General features: G+C 40.1%; 2 protein-coding genes across 4 annotated transcripts in view; both read right to left on the reverse strand.

Moving 5' to 3' along the window:
* The window catches only part of LOC121950930 (solute carrier organic anion transporter family member 5A1-like), a 75585-nt gene extending 64034 nt beyond the window's left edge, over positions 1 to 11551 (reverse strand). For all 3 annotated transcript variants that reach the window (XR_006106364.2, XM_088085909.1, XM_042497062.2), the window contains exons 1-2: positions 11246 to 11551; positions 8231 to 9603 (exon numbers count right to left, since the gene is read on the reverse strand). Coding sequence is in view for 2 of the 3 variants with exons in the window: in XM_088085909.1 (XP_087942035.1) it covers positions 8231 to 9185 (955 nt within the window). In the remaining variant the exon portion in view is untranslated. The remainder of the gene's footprint in view (positions 1 to 8230; positions 9604 to 11245) is intronic.
* Positions 11552 to 13393: 1842 nt separating this feature from the next.
* Positions 13394 to 16668, reverse strand: LOC121951024 (tripartite motif-containing protein 16-like). Its single transcript, XM_042497189.2, has one exon. The coding sequence runs from the start codon at positions 16002 to 16004 to the stop codon at positions 14331 to 14333; it is 1674 nt and encodes a 557-aa protein (XP_042353123.2). The 5' UTR covers positions 16005 to 16668; the 3' UTR covers positions 13394 to 14330.
* Between the last annotated feature and the right edge of the window lie 434 nt (positions 16669 to 17102).

Genomic DNA, 17102 nt, shown 5'->3' on the forward strand with positions numbered 1-17102 from the left:
TTGCACAGGCTCTCCATTTAAAAAAATAAAGTCCTAAAGCCCCAATAAGGAGTTTTTATAACTAAAGCTCCTCCAGAGTCACAGACAACATCACACAGCTGTTTTCACAGGCCAAACTGCTACGAACCCTAACGAGTATTATGGTCCCTTTTAAATGTGTTTATGCTTGCACCATTCGATTAAATGTTTTTTACATACACATTTAGGCATTTTCCAAATTCAGCCTGACATGTTTACCATTCAGCACTTTCTGACCACTTAGTTCCAGAAACTACGAGCCTGATTAGAAGATAAAATCGCCTTTTCTGTTTTCTTTTTTTGGTTTTCAGTGATAACCTGCAGTGGAGGTGCGAAAAACTGCAGTTCCTCTTATGGCCACTAGAGGCTGGCTCCAAAAAGCCAGTCAATCCCCACAGAGCTCCATGTTAAAATTCCCAACCTACAGCTGAAGTAAACAAGTTTACATCTATAACTACTTTCAATATTCATGACAGCAGGAGTGGATTTATAATGTTGGTTGTAACTATAAAAAGAAAATACATATCATTCCTGCCAATAGATGCCCCTAAATCCTACACAGCGGACTTTTAAAAAAATCAATAACCGAAACTGTCGCTGACTAATCCATGTCGACTGACTGAGTCATTAAGGTTTTGCCAAACTGCTCATATAATAACATTTCAGACTGACGTGCAGAGAGCGAGAATTCAGCAGCATCTACGAGTGGACCAAATGGATTTCTGACCTTAATGGGGGTTTTTTTCGACAAAAATTATACCATTTTGGTAAATGCTTTTATCCAAAGTACCTGGCAACAGCATGAGTGCATACATTATGCTGTTAGAGACACCAGCAGGAGCTGAAGCACCAACTCTGCTTCACATTTCATTGTCTACTCACACCGGCCGATAAAAGCTCTCTGAACTGAACTAAACAGCGCAAAGACGTTTCTTCTCACAATCTCCAAACCGACAACCGCGGCTTGATCAATGTCTGTCAGCACAAACGGTTTCCTGACAAACCAGGAAGCATGATAATAAACACACATCATGACATGTTTAGCTGCTGTGCGGCTCAGAGAGGGAGATTTGATGAAAGGATTTTAATAACATCTAATGCTCTACATCAGGAGAGAAAATGCATCATATAAGATCAGATAACGAAGACTTTATTAATCCCACAGCGGGGAAAAATGCAAAGAAAAAAGGATAAAATATTACAAAAATATAAATTAGATCAAAGAAAAATAAAATGATAATAAATGAATAAAAATAAGAAAAATACAAAATGCATATGGTGTAAAGAATATTTACTAATAAAAATATAGAAATATATCCTATAAACATTATTGAACTGTAGATAGTACAGTAGAAAATTGCACAGCATGTTACACAGTCTAAATATAAAAATACAAATACATTCATATATGAATATTTCTGAGAATAGAATAAATATATAATATGTAAATATAACCTGCAATTTAACTGTCATGTTATACCATTATACTGTCAGCTTCAGTTTTCTCATTTTATACGTGTTTTTAGACCTCAGTTTGCAGGTTGTGGGAAAAATCTCAGATGTACCTGACGATCTCTGAACTCCTAAAGGAACTCCTTCTAATGCTGAAATGATTCGTTTGTTTACGGAAAATTGAAGTTTTGATATTTTATGCACTACTAAGTCTTTAACTGAAGTTACAGATGGAGCAAAAATGCTCAACATTTTATTTCTCTGAACTTAGTTGGGTTTTTGAATGTTTGTCAAAAGTTATTTGAGGACACAGAAATCTGCATTTTAAAAAACATATATAAACTCAGCAGAAAAGGACTAATAATAAAGATAGTTAGTAATTTCAGTATAAAGTTATTCATGTTCTTCAGGCAGATCCTGTTTTGTCACAGTTTCCCGTAATTTAAAATAATGCACAGCACAGCCACAAACACACACACACACACACACACACACATTGCATGACAGCTTTAGAAACTAACCACTGTGATGATGGCCTAGTTTCAATACTCTGAATCACAAACTATATCTAGATTTTGTGTATTAATGTGTGTGTGTGCATCTTTCACAAGTTGGAAAAACAACAAACCACGGCTGTCAGTCGATTCATTTTTAAATTGTGAATAGTTGCCGAATTTCTATAGTTAATTGTGATTAATCACATTTTCAATCAAGTTTAAGTCCATTATTTTGCATTACAAAACAGTTATAAAGTCCATATTAACAAGGTGGAGTGAAAATTTGACCTAACTTTGGTGGGTTATTGGGTTCAGTTATTTTTTTATAGTGAGGGTTTTTGTTTGGATGGCACAAAATAAACAAACAAACAAACAAACAAAAACACTGGCATCACCTATCAGCCAAAATGGTTTTTATAAACCAGAACTCATAAAAATGTATCTACTGATTTACAGAAGTCTCTTTTGCTGTGTGAGTCTATATGAAAGGGGCTTTTTTGGCCACAGGGCATCACATGACAGATGTAATTCCAGTGTTTAGCATTGGTGGGACGAATATATAACAAAATTAACACTTGACCCAAACAGAAAACAGCTGATAAGGTCACAAGATCAGTGTGAAAGCAAGATTATCAAAAACCACGATTTATCTCTGGAGGACAAAAAGAAGTACAGACAAGAAACGATCTCTTATCCAGAACAGGGGACATAAACATGTTTGGATGGTTGTTTGGTGCTGGCGTTAATATCTTTATAACCTAGAAAACTCACAGGTCTGATGTCATACACCGTGAAGCCAAACACAAACAGGTCCGGTTAAACCCAGTGAGGACCATATTGCATCTCTGAGCCGGCACATTAAAATTTCAAGTGGCTTCACTGCGGCCCGATGCCTCGCATGGGAGCCAAACAGAGCGTCTCTTATTGGGGTTACAAAGCAATACTGTGCTGAATTATTCTAATGGATGTCTGTGACGCCTTTGGGCATGATCTCATATGTAGGCTAATGCAGAGCGAGGCCAAAACGGACCAGAATATTTGGTGTAAATGTGCTGCACCCAAACTGGAAAAGCACAGTGTGGTAAAGCCATAAAACAGGACAAAATCGGGAGCATCTCTGTCTTTGTCAGTGTTGGACCTCACTGATGCTCTTGAATGGGAGCAGACAGGGTCAAACATCTGGTGGACGGTAGCTGCGTTTACACTTTTTCTCAATCTGATTAAAATCAATCAGATGGAAGAATTCAGGTCAGCCTTTTACATGGGATTTCTTCTACTACTGTCTGCTGTTTACATGCACCGACACATGTAATGTATAAAATAAATATATATATACATATTTTAATAACAGATTTATTTATTTTTGGTCATTTGCTTTTTTGAGTATTTTCAGGTAATTTTCTTTTCCACTTTTTTTAAAAATGTTTTTTATGGGCCATGGCTTGTGAAGTTATTTGCTGATTTCTCACCATGTTTTTGAAAAAAAATCAAACCAGTTTGCTAAGGTTTCAAATCACCAGAAAAAAACCCCATCTTTGTCCCAGAGTGGCGTCTCTTGCTCTTATTATTCGAGGCGGGGCCCAAACAGAAAATGATGCATTGTGTTGCCGCTGGGCTGGCCCTGTTCCCAGTGGGCACGGCCATCTGACTTAAGATTCACAAAAAAAAAAACTCAAGTTAAAATCCCCCTCCCAGTTGGCCTTTTTATCTCCACTAGCAGCTGAGATAAACCAGGAGACACCTTTGATCTGACACGGGATTACGAGACAAATTGCACCAATTGATTTTGGTTTGCGTTTAGCGCAGGCTGGTTCCAGGAAAACGCTCCCCTTGCTTCTGTAAACGCTCGATCAATCTATGTTTTTAAAGTGTCTGCAGAGACACAGCAGTGGGCTGAATGAATGCAGTGGTCATTCCTGATGAATCCACGAAAACAGCTGCAGATTTACTTGAGACATCATCTGTCTCCGCTCATCTCATGTTCCGCTAACATAATAACCTAAGTAGGCTAAGGAGCATAAGAGGCCAATCTGTGTACAGTCGGCTCTTTGTGCACACTTCATGGTAAATATCAGACACACTGTAGATCTCAACTCCGGCAAAAGAGAGAGGGAGAGAGTCAAATCTGCAAATTAATATTCATTTAATACGCTTTAATATTACCCGCACTCATACGGCTCAGCGCACAAAACGTGCCTTTCAAAATAAAGCTTTAAAGAATAATAAACATTAATATTATTTTCTACTCTCTAGTGGGTAATTTTTTAACCAACATTGGGCCTAATCATAAACATCAAATATCCACTGATTTTCATAATATTAACCGTTTAAATGCCAGGCTTTTGTCATGATGCCACTATGTAAGTAAATGTTAAAGAAAAGAAGAAGAATATCCAATATACTAAACGCTAAGTAGATTTTTTTGCATCAGTATTTTTGTGCACTGTCAAATACTCACACTCATACCGCTTTGCACACAAAATGCGCTTATCAAAAATTTGGCTACAAAAAATATTAAATGTTAATATGATTCTCTAATTTCATTGAGTTAATTTTTAAACCAACATAAATTTCAGAATTTTAACCCTTTAAATGCCAGGCTTTTATCATGATTTTAGACTTATTGTAGGAGCTGAGCTGGAAATTCACAGATTAAGAAAATACACAATCTTGCCAAAATGTATGCCATATGCATGAAACACAGCCAAAATTATCAAAAAATTAAGAGTGAAAAGTGTGTAAAATGCACTAAACAGTCCCTTAGGGTTAAAAGAGTGTCACAGTGATTTATTTTTAGTATACTGCAACATTAACTCAGGATTTTTATTGCAAAAAAGAAAAAAAATGTTCCCATAAGACAACAACAGAGTTATTTTAGTTCCAACGATTTTCCTTTAGCCTAAAAAGTTCATTTATGTGCTGTGCTGTCAGAAAACACCAAAATAAATTAATGAGAAAACCGTGGACATTATGAAGTGACAAGAGAAATAGGTCGCAATACAGCAGCCAACTTTGGTATGTAAAACATACTTCCTGCGACTGAATATTTTGGGGAATAATAGCAAGTGCAACTACACTGTTACACAACATCAGAGCAGCAGGACTTTACTGGTTTGCATTCTTCCCCGTTACTGGACTGAACTGTGACGGTGTCCTCATTCCAGTGATCAGAAGCCGTCAGCTGCCACTAAACCAACCGACTACATCAACATGTTTCTGCAGCCAAACAGTATCTGCACCGCTCTGCACCGCTCTGCACCGCTCTGCCGTTGCCGACCACAGAGACCGTTGAGGCCGGGAACAAATGTTTTCATTCAGCAGTCACAAAAGCAACTGGATACCAGAGTTTACTGGTCAAGTGGGTCTCACCAGACAGACACTTTTTGGTAACTTGCCAACGTGGCTGATTGTGCAGACAAAGTTAAGACCAACAACGACTACAAATCGATTTCAGGGTTAATTCTGAATTAAAATTCCTCAACTGTCCGGCACAGTTTGCTTAACACGATTCAGTGCATGAAATCACAGAGGAAGTAAAAGGTCATTTCCTGTGTCAGCGCTGGAGGCAGGGTTGCAACTTACATTTATTTTAATTATGCTTTTTTCTTTTTATTAATTTTTAACATTAAGTCTAAAAAATAAAATAAAACTGTCATAAATGTCCATTTTCCAAAACCCATGGTGACATATTTAAACTTATTGTTATTCAATATGTGATGTTAAAGGATATAAAAACGGATAATTAACATAAGAAGCCTGAAAACAGCATGTTTTTGCTTTTGCTTGATAAATGACGATTTATTGATTGTCAAAATTTCTGTAATGTTGTGCATTTGCAATCCATCGTTAGTGCCGTTATACTATATGACATCAATACCGCTGTCACACTGAACCCCCACAGAGCACGTTCAAACTTTAAAACTTCGTATGGGAAAAAAACAACGAATTTTCTAATATATTGATATAATTCTAAGTCGGGTACAGCCCTGATCACTGAACTGGAAAATTAAAGGGGTCGTTAGTGATTTAGTACTGCACTTCCATGAAGTTGGAAGACAAGAGAGACAGAAACAATAAAAATTGAAGCAGATAAGGCTAAAATACTGTGAATTTTAGTTACTAGTTGTGGAAATGATTTCTGGCACTGGTGCATATTTTCCAGAGCTCTGCAGGTAACCCTGCACCACCGACTGGCTGCTCCACTGATCTGTGGCCAAATACTTAAAGAGCATTTGGCAGGTGGCTGGGATCAATATCACCATTTTAGTTACTTTACTGTTTTAAATCTCACTTTCAAACACTATTACAGATTGACGTGTATATGTGAGTGTGTGCGTATTCAACAATCGCATATGGGTGTGGTGATGTGTCCACATACATTTGGCCATGCAGTGTACTGAATATGTGAATTTTTTGTTAGTTTTTAGTGCAAATTTCTTTTTCGCCTGAGGACCAATAGCCTTGTGCATTTTGAAAATCGAAGCCAAAAAGCATATATATATATATATATATATATACAGTTGTCGTAGATTTAAGTTGTGTTCCCTGTTTACTACAATTCATGAAGGATGTTCACCTTTTTTGGATTCTCCGTTCACTGTGTAGTTGAGCGAAAGAAACAAAGTTTTCTTGGTCTCAAAGATAACACACAGTGAGTAACTGATATATAAATGGTTATTTTGCAGGTGAAGTGTTCATCGTAACATTAACCAGCTGCTCCACAGATCAAAGCCTATTTTTTTGCTCGTCTTTAAAAAGAAGAAAAAAGGAGCTCGGACCGGAGCCGAGCCTCTGCAGGACTTTCACTTTTTTCCACCCCGACGACAGGAATGCACATAAGCCCTCCCCCTCGTCCCTCCGCCGCCCCGACTCTCTTTCATAACCCAGCTCTCATTTGTTGGTTTAATTAGGCTTCACCTTGTTTGAGTCCACTGGGGCGAGAACTTCTGGGGAAGCAAGTGGGCAAGGGAGGGGGGCAGCTGGAGGGTCACACCGGTGATTTGCCCATAAAACTATCTGGGGCAAGACTCTGACGTGTAGACCACGGCGGGGGCAAAGACTGGGACTACAGGAGCTCAGTTGGCTCACACTTCCTAATGGTGAATGTATGTGCAGTCACACACTTTAGCTCTTTTTACACAGAGATCACACTACAGCTGCTACCGAGTCTCTTTATGCCGCCTTTACGTTTTAAACACAACCAAACGACGGCGGCATCATAGCGCTCCAGTGTGTGATTTTAGACAGCAAGCCGGCATCGTGGAAACAAAAGAGGTGTGATGTTTAACACAACACCTTCAGCCTCTAGTGTGACTAGCTCCAGGGACCTCATTGTTTCCCCAATTTGCGAACATTTTTGGCCGCTGTTCATGAGTTAACCACTAACTGCTGCTTTTTAAATCTCCCGCGGTGGGTCCCACGCACAAAACGTCGTCAAAACATCACACCCGTCCCACTGGCTGTCCCATTCACACAGACACGATTTAGATGCCTGCCTTATTAAATGCTAAAAAACTGATTCCCCATTTCACGATCATCCATTTTATACGACAAGGAAGCTTAACAGCGCAATAATCCCACCTTGCACAGGATGTGAAAAAGGGACTTTTGTCTACAGCTGGGATACTCAACTTGTTTTGCTTGGGGCCACTTTTGCAAAATGAAAGGAGGCCAGGGGCCAGTCGCAGCAGTCACATACACATTTCTAGGATTTTAAAAATTTTCTAGGATTACAGGACATTTCCAGGATTTTAGCACAATTCTAAGATTTTAGGACATTTCTTGGATTAGAGGACATTTCTAGAATTTTAGGATGTGTCTACAATATTAGGCCATTTCTCTGACTTTTCTTGTGGACGCAAGTAAATTTTCTGTAAAAACTGGCTTTTAAGTCTCATCTCATCTTATCAAATTTTATTCTATTTTGGCACCAGTACCGAACAAAAAACAAACAATAGCCAACTCTGATGATGAATATATTCAGGTGCTGCATCACGTTGGATCTGAATTTCAGCTAATTCTTTAACAAAAACAACAAAAGTCACTGCTGTCCAAACACCTGCCGATTTTGATCCAAACCGACCCCTGCAGGCCTGATGTCACTGATTGTTTCATATTTGAACCAGACGCCGATGACTACCCTGTGACATCATCTGCTGCAGAGGTTGGCTGTTTGAAGGCGGCTTGTGTTTGAGCGCTTCCACGCCGACACACACACACACACACACACACACACACACACACACACACACACACACTCTTACCTAAATACAGCGAGGCGTTCTCCTTCTTCACGTTGTCATCCAGGTAGGTGGGTCCCAGCGTGTAGATCGGCGTGGACCCCATGCCGACCAGGATCTGCGCAATGACGAACAGCGCCACATACAGGTTGTGCTCGTTGCCCTCCTGGTCTCTGGGACAGGAAGTGATGTCGACGCGGTCCCTGCCGCTGGCGTTGCTGTTCATGCACAGGCCCTCGTTGGCCGAGGATGAGTTGACCTCCTGGATTTGGTACGCCGGGGAGATGAAGTGAGGTAAGGAGAAGAGTGCGGCGCCCACGGCGATGAAAACGCCACCTACCGCCAGCCAGCGAGGCCTCTGGCCCCGCCCACCAAAGTAGCTGATGAAGACGACCACCAGGAGGCTCCCTATGTCGAAACAGCTGACGAGGAGGCCGGACTCGGAGCTCCTCAGGCTGTACCTCTTCTCGATGGTGGTGATGACGCTGCTGAGGTAGCCCGACACCATGAGCGACTGGATGAACGTCAGGTAGCACATGCAGAACAGGAAGCAGCGAGAGTCCTGCAAAATAACGCTCAGGTACTTCCGACTGGGCAGGTGAATCCGATTCAGCCTGGAAGCAAAAATTCCCGGCGGCTTCCTTCTTGCCATGTTTTTACTCCTGCGGATCTCCGTGTTCTCCATGTACGAGCTCGGCCTGTTCAGCGCCGACTTCCCCGGCTTAGGCAGGTAGTTCGTTCTTGTCGGGGACTCGGCCTGAAACGACTCGGTCTTGGCCGGGAGCTGGATGAACTCGGCGCTCTCCTCCGCCGTTATGGACACAGAACTAGCCAGTAAGGTCTCCTCTTGAGGCGCCTCTTCATTTAAAACAGGCAAACTTTTAGATTTGAAGTCCGTGCCCGGCTCCTCCAGCTCGCTGGAAAACCCGTCCTCCTTCTGAAGGGACTCGGACAACTCGGCTTCCTCGTGGTCAGCCATAATTTCCAGTCTTTAGAGGTTGGAAGAACAAACAGCCCCGGTTCCCAGCCGAAATCCACAGTTCAGGGGCTGCTGCCCATCACATTTATTATTAATGAGTACATCTACTCCCACAAACACTGTCTGGCACACAAAGAGGCCCCAAAAAAAGCAACAATGTCAACCAAAGAGTAGACTCACAGCTTATCTGCAGTGCAGGCTGGACAGCCTCTGTTTATCTTCTCGTGCACACTTGTGCCACCATCTAATCCGGAGGTGGAGACCGCTCAGGCCTCCGCCGCTCGACCAGAGGAGCTCCTCGGCTCCCTGCAGATGCACAACATTTCCACTTGATGGCTTCTCTCAGCAGGACGCTGCTGCTCCGCGGCAGCCTGGGATGAAATGAACTTGCAGAGCATGCGCCGCATCCCTGACACCCCTGCCAGTGAAGATCACAGTTACAATGTCACTTCTTTTTGTACATTAAATAATGGTCCCCCCCCCCCCCCCCACCACCCTTTCTCCTTCTAACTCCTCCTCCCCAAGTCAAGGGCATCACCCCCCCCTCCCGATGTTATCACCGCACCAGCTGTCCTCCCAGCGGGTTGTCATTTAGAGATTATATTTCTGTCAATCCCTGAAAATTTGTCTTAAAAAAATAAAATTCAGCAAAAAAAGCGAGGAGTCCTCGAGGAAAACAAGCATATGACGAGAGAGGTCCGAGGAGTGAGGCGACGGGCTGCTCGGATAATAACGCGGCTCAGAAACACCGCAGTGTTGAGCTGCTCGCAGCCGCTGTTTTGAAAACACTGCGTCAATGTGCACAACTACCGGCACGCACACCGGAACAGCCCACTTCAAAATAAAAGCGTAAAAATAAATCATGAGTAATCTAATAATGCTGAAACATAAAAGGCATAAGCACCTTTTGAAGAAAAAACCCCAAATAATAGCAAAAAGGACAATAGATACCCTAAAAAGCTGAGAAAAAAAAAACAAACAAAAAGAATTTAAAGAGTCAGGGAATTACCTTAAAAAGGGCTTAAATATTTTTAAATATTAATATACTATAATTATAAATATATAATTGTTATTATTAACAACAACAACAGCAACAACAACAATAATAATAAATGTAGTTATTTGGCCGTTTTCCCTAGCTTTTTCAAAAATAATTTAATAATTTCAAAAATTTATTGCAATTTACTGAACTTTTTTAATTTCCTTTTTTACACCTCATATTTTCTAAAGAAATCAAGCCAAAGTTTGATTAACATTGTGGAAAATACATTTTCTTTTGAGCTGAATCACCTCATGTGTAGTACCTTGAGTACTTTAAATAAATATAAACCTGGTAGCCTACTAGGATAATAAAATCAATTGTTTATTTTTATTTTTTGGTATATTCAATATTTTGCTGCAATTATAACTGATTAAAGTGAGATTAAAAAAATGCAAACTTTAACCAATTAGACAAAACATATGCTGACTAAGTTTTTCCTTCATTTACATTTGCAAACCATAATAAATTGCAAATTTAAACATTAGAAATCGCAATAATATTGTATTATGACCCAGGTATCTTCACAATATCATAAAAAGGGGGCCTCTGGAGATTTCCACCTCTAAAGTGGGGGACCAGTGACTCTGCACAGCGTCGAATGAATGCAACCAAAAGAGAAAAATAAAGTGCCACCGAAACCCATTAATAATTTATGAAATTAAAAGTATTTTCCGTGTAGCTTAATGTAACCTACAGTTTTTTTTATCAAACTTTTACAATTTGCCGAGTCAGGGAAGTCTACGGATAAATTCGGCCTACATTGTACTTGTCAGCGTTTAGATTTACATCAATTAAAAGGCTTAAACCAAGCGATTGCCTACGTTGGTAGCTAACGTTAGCAAGGCAGAGCAAGCTAGGAAACGCATACATTTATCAGTGTTTGATTAACTGTTACGGTAAATGCATGAATAATACGCCCCGAATTTACCAGTACACAAAGATACATTCAAAACAATGTGCTATTTTATGCTATATGACGTGTAAATAGTAGCAGTTTTGCAAAATATCTGTCACTAACCTTTTGAAATGGAGTTCGGCGGTTAGTCTAATTTAACGTTCGTCCATTCAAGGTTTTATTTTGAAAAGTACAACCAGAAGTCCTTCCAGCGTTCCCGTTAGCCGCACAGCTAGCAGCTAACCCGCAGAGGAACCGACCAACAACAATGGCGACACCGCGCTTCACTAACCGGACACTCTGAGGCGACGACACGGGCCTTTAAATGTCCATGTCCGAGTCACAACACCCGCTCCGAGAGGACAGGCGGTCACATTCAGACAAAAAAACACGTTCATGTTACAAATCTCACCTACATCTCCGCTCAGAGACACCGGAAGCACTTCACATTAAAAGCATAACGTCTGTCACTCAAGGAGAGATGCCGGAAGTAGCCGCTTTTAATTTATGCATGGGGATTTTATTTATAAGAAGTACATATATCTGTGTGTGTGTGTGTGTGTGTGTGTGTGTGTGTGTGTGTGTGTAAAAACATTACAAAAACTTTTAAAGGAATATATAAAGAAAAAAAAAAGAAAACAAACATTTAAATAAAAACATTTCTCCAAAACTTAAGCAAAAAAAACACAACTTTAAAAAAAATCAAAAAGAGTTTTTGAAAATCACGATCAAATTTGAAAGGAAAAATAAAAGGAGCTGGGCATTAAAACTGACAGAATAAAGCAGCTCCACATTACAAATCAGTGTTTATTCAACATCGCTAAACATCTTAGTGATGGAAGGTTGTCCACCACATGCTACTATGTGCTCACCATTTTTTCCTCCTTTTTTTTTTTACCTATAATTTAAGATCCTGGTGTTCAGGAGTTTTTTTTTTTACCAGGAGCTGAATCATCCACAGAGGTATTTTCTCCACCAAACCAAACAGACCTCATAGAAATGCTGAGTAAAGCAGTTTTTATGTTATAAATCAGTGTTTTTCTTATGGAGTTTGGCATGTTGCTAACTACAGTGGCTGATGCAAAAATACAAATCACGCAGTCTAGAGCAAGTCTTTGGTTTGTCCTCTCTGCATTACTGTAGTCCCACATGGCAGCACAACTTAGTGATCTCCTTAAACATGGACCCACTCCCTATGTATATATATTTTCTAAAATGAAAACACAATTATTCACATTTTCAGGTAATTATACAGCAAAGAAAACAGAGTTATTATATTCCATTTATTCCAAAATATCCCCCTTGATCCTACACTCTGGACATTTCAGCTGTCAACAGTTCTTCAAAAAAGCATCGATATGCAAACATCCTTCTGACACATGACTCCAATCATTTCAGGAGCTGGAAGAACAAACAAACATTATTAAAAAATACATTACAAAAACTTTTAAAACACGTAAATATTTTTATTCTATTAAAATGAGTGCATACAGAAAACACAATGGTTAGTGAGTGAAATATGCCAAACTACCATTCAAAAAGTACTAATTTAATTTTACTTTTTTTTTTTTTAAAGAGAATCTCCTCTGACGTACAGATGTTTGATATTGCTGACCATGATGTATGACATGATAAAAAGGTTTCTATTCAGTAGGCCGATTCAGTTAAGGTGCTCCAACCTCCCTGGTTATAAGAGTGAAGGTGCCCTCTAGTGTTGTGCATCAGTTCTCACATTTCACCTGTTAACCTGCTGTTATGTTGATTTAATTTAATTCAATTCAGTTTAATTTAATTTAATTTAATTTGTAAATCTATTTAAAATATGTAAAAAAAGACAGGGAGAAATGTACATACAAGCAAGTGGATAGATGAAAAAAATATATTTACAGACAACGCAAAACATCAAGAAAAAGAAATATTTCAGTCATCTAACCAAAAAGTTGTTAAAAAAAAACTCATTGACCTCAACACAAGGAGGTGCTGAAATACTGATTCATGTCTGGGTTTTAGGACTCTCAAAACATAGAATTTAATCCACTGTCCCTTCAAAAAGAAAAAAGAAAAAAGTTTGTAAAAAAAAAAATCCTCTTTTTTGACCAGGTTTTTGACCAAAAATTGGATGCTAAAAGCAATTTTATTTTCATTTCTTCTGCTCCAAACATGAACCCTGAACTTTGTGGTGTTTCAGGAGGAAAGTTATCCTCTCATATCAGTGTTGTATTTTCTCCATCAGCTCTGTAAAATAACCTGAAATGAAGACTGAGAAAATACTTTGGTTGTGATTGTTTATTCATTATGTAAATCTTCAGTTTATTCACAAATCCAGTCAGCAAAGTCTGTTCAGTAACTCTTTAATTATTCAGTTCATCCATACAATCAGTTTGTGAATGAATAATTGATAAGGAATGATCTACTGATTGATTTGAATCACGATAATTATCGATTTATAATAACCCACCAAACAGATAAAGTTAGATGTAGATACAGATTTCTTTACGTATTTACAAGCAGAAAGAGTGAAATATCCATAATAAATCAGGTCTGGTGTTTTCTCTCTTCAGACTCATTCAGTGGAAGAGAAACAACAATATACAGATTATCTAAGACTAAAAACTAGAGCCCAGTTAAATTGACATTATTTTCATGCAGAGAAATGTCCGATCAGGGAAATAACCATCATGAGCAGTGAGGGCCTCCACGGCTGAACAGACGCAGGAAGGAGCGCCACCGAAAGAAACTCAAACATTTACATCAAAACTCAGGAGGAGATGTCAAAGTGACGACTATAATTTCTGACTGACAGCTGATCTGTGCAGTGAAAAGACGCCCGAACAATCAGCCCTCAGCAGCAAATATGGAGACAAAAAGAGCTTTGATGATATATTGATAACATAACACAGGAGATGCCACACACCCCGCTTTCACCGAAGAACTAGTGGTTACACAACCTGCATTCACAGTCAGCTCACGTTAAAGTTAAGTTATCCTTAGCTTTGGTTTACAATTAAAGAGAAGCGTGGAGACTTCGGCTTTTCAGCCCTTAAACCTCCTTCAGCTGACTCCAACAAGCAAAAGCTTAACCAGTGAACACCCTGGTCTTTCTCCTCCTTTTGTTTTGAGGACTTAGGATTTAAATGTCATCAATAAGACCTTTTAAAATTAAAACAGGATTTAAAACACTGTTCCATAAATGACCTCTGACCTCTGTCTATGTGAGTTTGCAGAACTCAGCGCGAAAAGAATAATGGAACTCGGCACAGAGTCCAGCGTAGAGCGGCTGAGTGAACGTGGTCTGGACTCTGTGGAGGAGAGTCATGGTTTCAGAGACGCTGTAGAAGGACAGAATACCTGCTCTGTGATCCAGGTACACTCCTAATCTGGAGGACTGAGGACCACTCAAATCAGTTTCAACATTGTTGTACCAAAATGTATAACTATAATTTCGATAAGAATATAATGCCCATGATTTGTCATTTCGTCCAAATGTGCAATCATCTGATCTCCCTTCTCTCTTGATGTCCTTGTATGCGACAGCTAAATAAATGTCTTCTCCATACCACTCCACCTCCCAGTAACAACGTCCAGTCAGACTCTCGCTGCTCAGGACCTGCCAACAGTCAGTGAATCTGTCCGGATGACTCGGATAAGACTGTTCAGCAATTGTTACTTCTCTGCTCCCCTCGGATAATAAAAGCATGCTGTGTGCTGTGTGAGGATCCAGTGTGATTTCACATGAATGTTTTAAGAATCCATCTCTGGTTTTGGGCTCTGATTGTGAATCTGACAGTAAAACATCCACTTGAGTCACTGCCAGTGAGACATTTGTCCATGTCTCCTTCAGAACGTCCTGTAGTTTATCTCTGACTTCTGACACAGCTGCTGTCACGTCCTCAAAGTACCTCAGAGGACGGATGTTGATGCTGGATGACTGTGTGGACTCGCTGAGTGCTGACAGTGAGGTGTAGCTGTGTAGAAACTGGGTGTGATGGTCTGTGTGTGAGAGCTGCTCCAGCTCAGCGTCTCTCCTCTGCAGCTCGCTGATCTCCTGCTGCAGCTCCTCCTCCAGCTCTCTGACTCGACTCACTTCAGTTTGCTGCTGCGATCTGAGCTGCTGCTTCACGTCGGAGCGGCTTTTCTCCAGGAGACGGATCAGCTGGGTGAAGATCCTCTCGCTGTCCTCCACTGCTTTATCAGCGGAGGCGTTGATGTCCTCCACCTCCTGCTGCAGCAGCTTCACGTCTTTCTGTCTGTCCTGGATTCTCTGCTGGATGTTTAGTCGACTCCCCTCGAGCTCTCTCTGTTTCTCGCCTCTCTCTGCTGCAGCTGACACTGTGACGTGGCCTTTATGTTGGTCCACGGAGCAGAGATAACAGATACACTGCTGATCGGTGCGGCAGAACATCTTCATCACCTCATCGTGACGAGAGCAGATGTTCTCCTGCAGCTTCTTGGAGGGCTCCACCAGCTGGTGTTTCTTAAATGTGTCTGATTGATAATGAGGCTGGAGGTGTTTCTCACAGAAAGAGGCCAGACACTGCAGACAGGACTTGTCAGCTTTCAGTTTTCTCCCAGTGCAGACATCACAGGCCACATCTTCATCTCCAGCGTAGCAGAGATCAGCAGGAGCAGCTTCAGTCTTCTTCAGCTGCTCCACCAAAGCTGCTAACATGGTGTTTTTCAGCAGGACGGGCCTCGGGGTGAAGCTCTGCCGACACTGAGGGCAGCTGTAGATCCTCTTCTCGTCCTCTTCATCCCAGAAACCTTTAATACAGTTCATGCAGTAGCTGTGTCCACAGGGAGTCGCCACCGGATCCTTCAGTAGATCCAGACAGATCGAACAAGAGAAGGTTTCTCGGTCCAGCTGAACTCCTTTCTGCGCCATTTCACCTCAAGGCAGTGACTGTGTGAGTTTGAGCTCTGATGTAAACAACATGCAGTGAATGAGCCTGTCAGCCTTTTCAAATCACCTCATGTTGGTTACACCCATCTTCAGACTGCAGATCTGAAGGGGAGGGAACAAGAGAGTGGAGCTCGCTGTGTGTGAGAGCAGGAAGAGGAGGGAGGGCTCATCGAACTCTGACTCACTCCAGGAAGAGGAGCGCTCTGACAGACACGGTGTTAACAAAAGAGCTCGTTTCTCATGTAGAAACACTGATCACCTCGACTTTTAGGATGTAAATTAGAACCCGGGACTTTATGGACAAAATTTGAGAGAAATATGTCCTTTCAGGTGCATTGAAAAGTCTGGATCGTTAAGCCTTTGATACATTTGCAAATTATCTTTATACCTTTCAAAAACATGTTCAAAGGGAAATGAGCAATGAAAAGAAATAACCCCAAAATAATTAAGAAATTAGTCAAAAGTGCCAGAAAATTACCTGAAGGTTATTTTTTAGAATGGGAAAATAACAAGGGAATCATCTAAAAAAGTGCATGAAAATATGATTTTGTGACATGATTTTAAATATGTAATAATATATTTTTTACCTAGATGCTATCCATTTTCCCAGCCATTTTCCCCAGCTAACTCTCAAGTATTTAATAAAAAGTACAAGAATATCACAAAGTAAAAAAAAAAAAAAAATCGAGGACATGACCTGGAAAATGTGCTTCAAATATAATAATGTAACATAACTGTAAATATGTATTTGTAATTATAAATTTACAAAGAAAGAAGAAATACAAAGAAGAAATGACCCAAGCATTATCAAGAAGTTAGTAAAAAGCACAAGAAAACTTCCCGAAGATACTTTTTTTAAAGGAAAAAAACAACAAGGAAATGATCTGGAAAAAGTGCTTAAAAATATTATAATTTTGTAACAAAATTCTTTTTTGTTAAAAGCATTTTTTTTTTTTATTTCTTCTGCTCCAAACATGAACCCTGAACTTTGTGGTGTTTCAGGAGGAAAGTTATCCTCTCATATCAGTGTTGTATTTTCTCCATCAGCTCTGTTTAATAACCCCAAATTAAGACTGAAAA

The sequence above is a fragment of the Plectropomus leopardus genome, chromosome 12 (assembly GCF_026936395.1).
Source record: "Plectropomus leopardus strain MGB_pleo_1.0 chromosome 12, ASM2693639v1, whole genome shotgun sequence".
NCBI lineage: Eukaryota > Metazoa > Chordata > Actinopteri > Perciformes > Serranidae > Plectropomus > Plectropomus leopardus.

Coding starts and splice junctions, on each gene's coding strand:
- LOC121951024 (XM_042497189.2), bottom strand. CDS start 16,004: ATGGCGCAGAAAGGAGTTCAGCTGGACCGAGAAACCTTCTCTTGTTCG.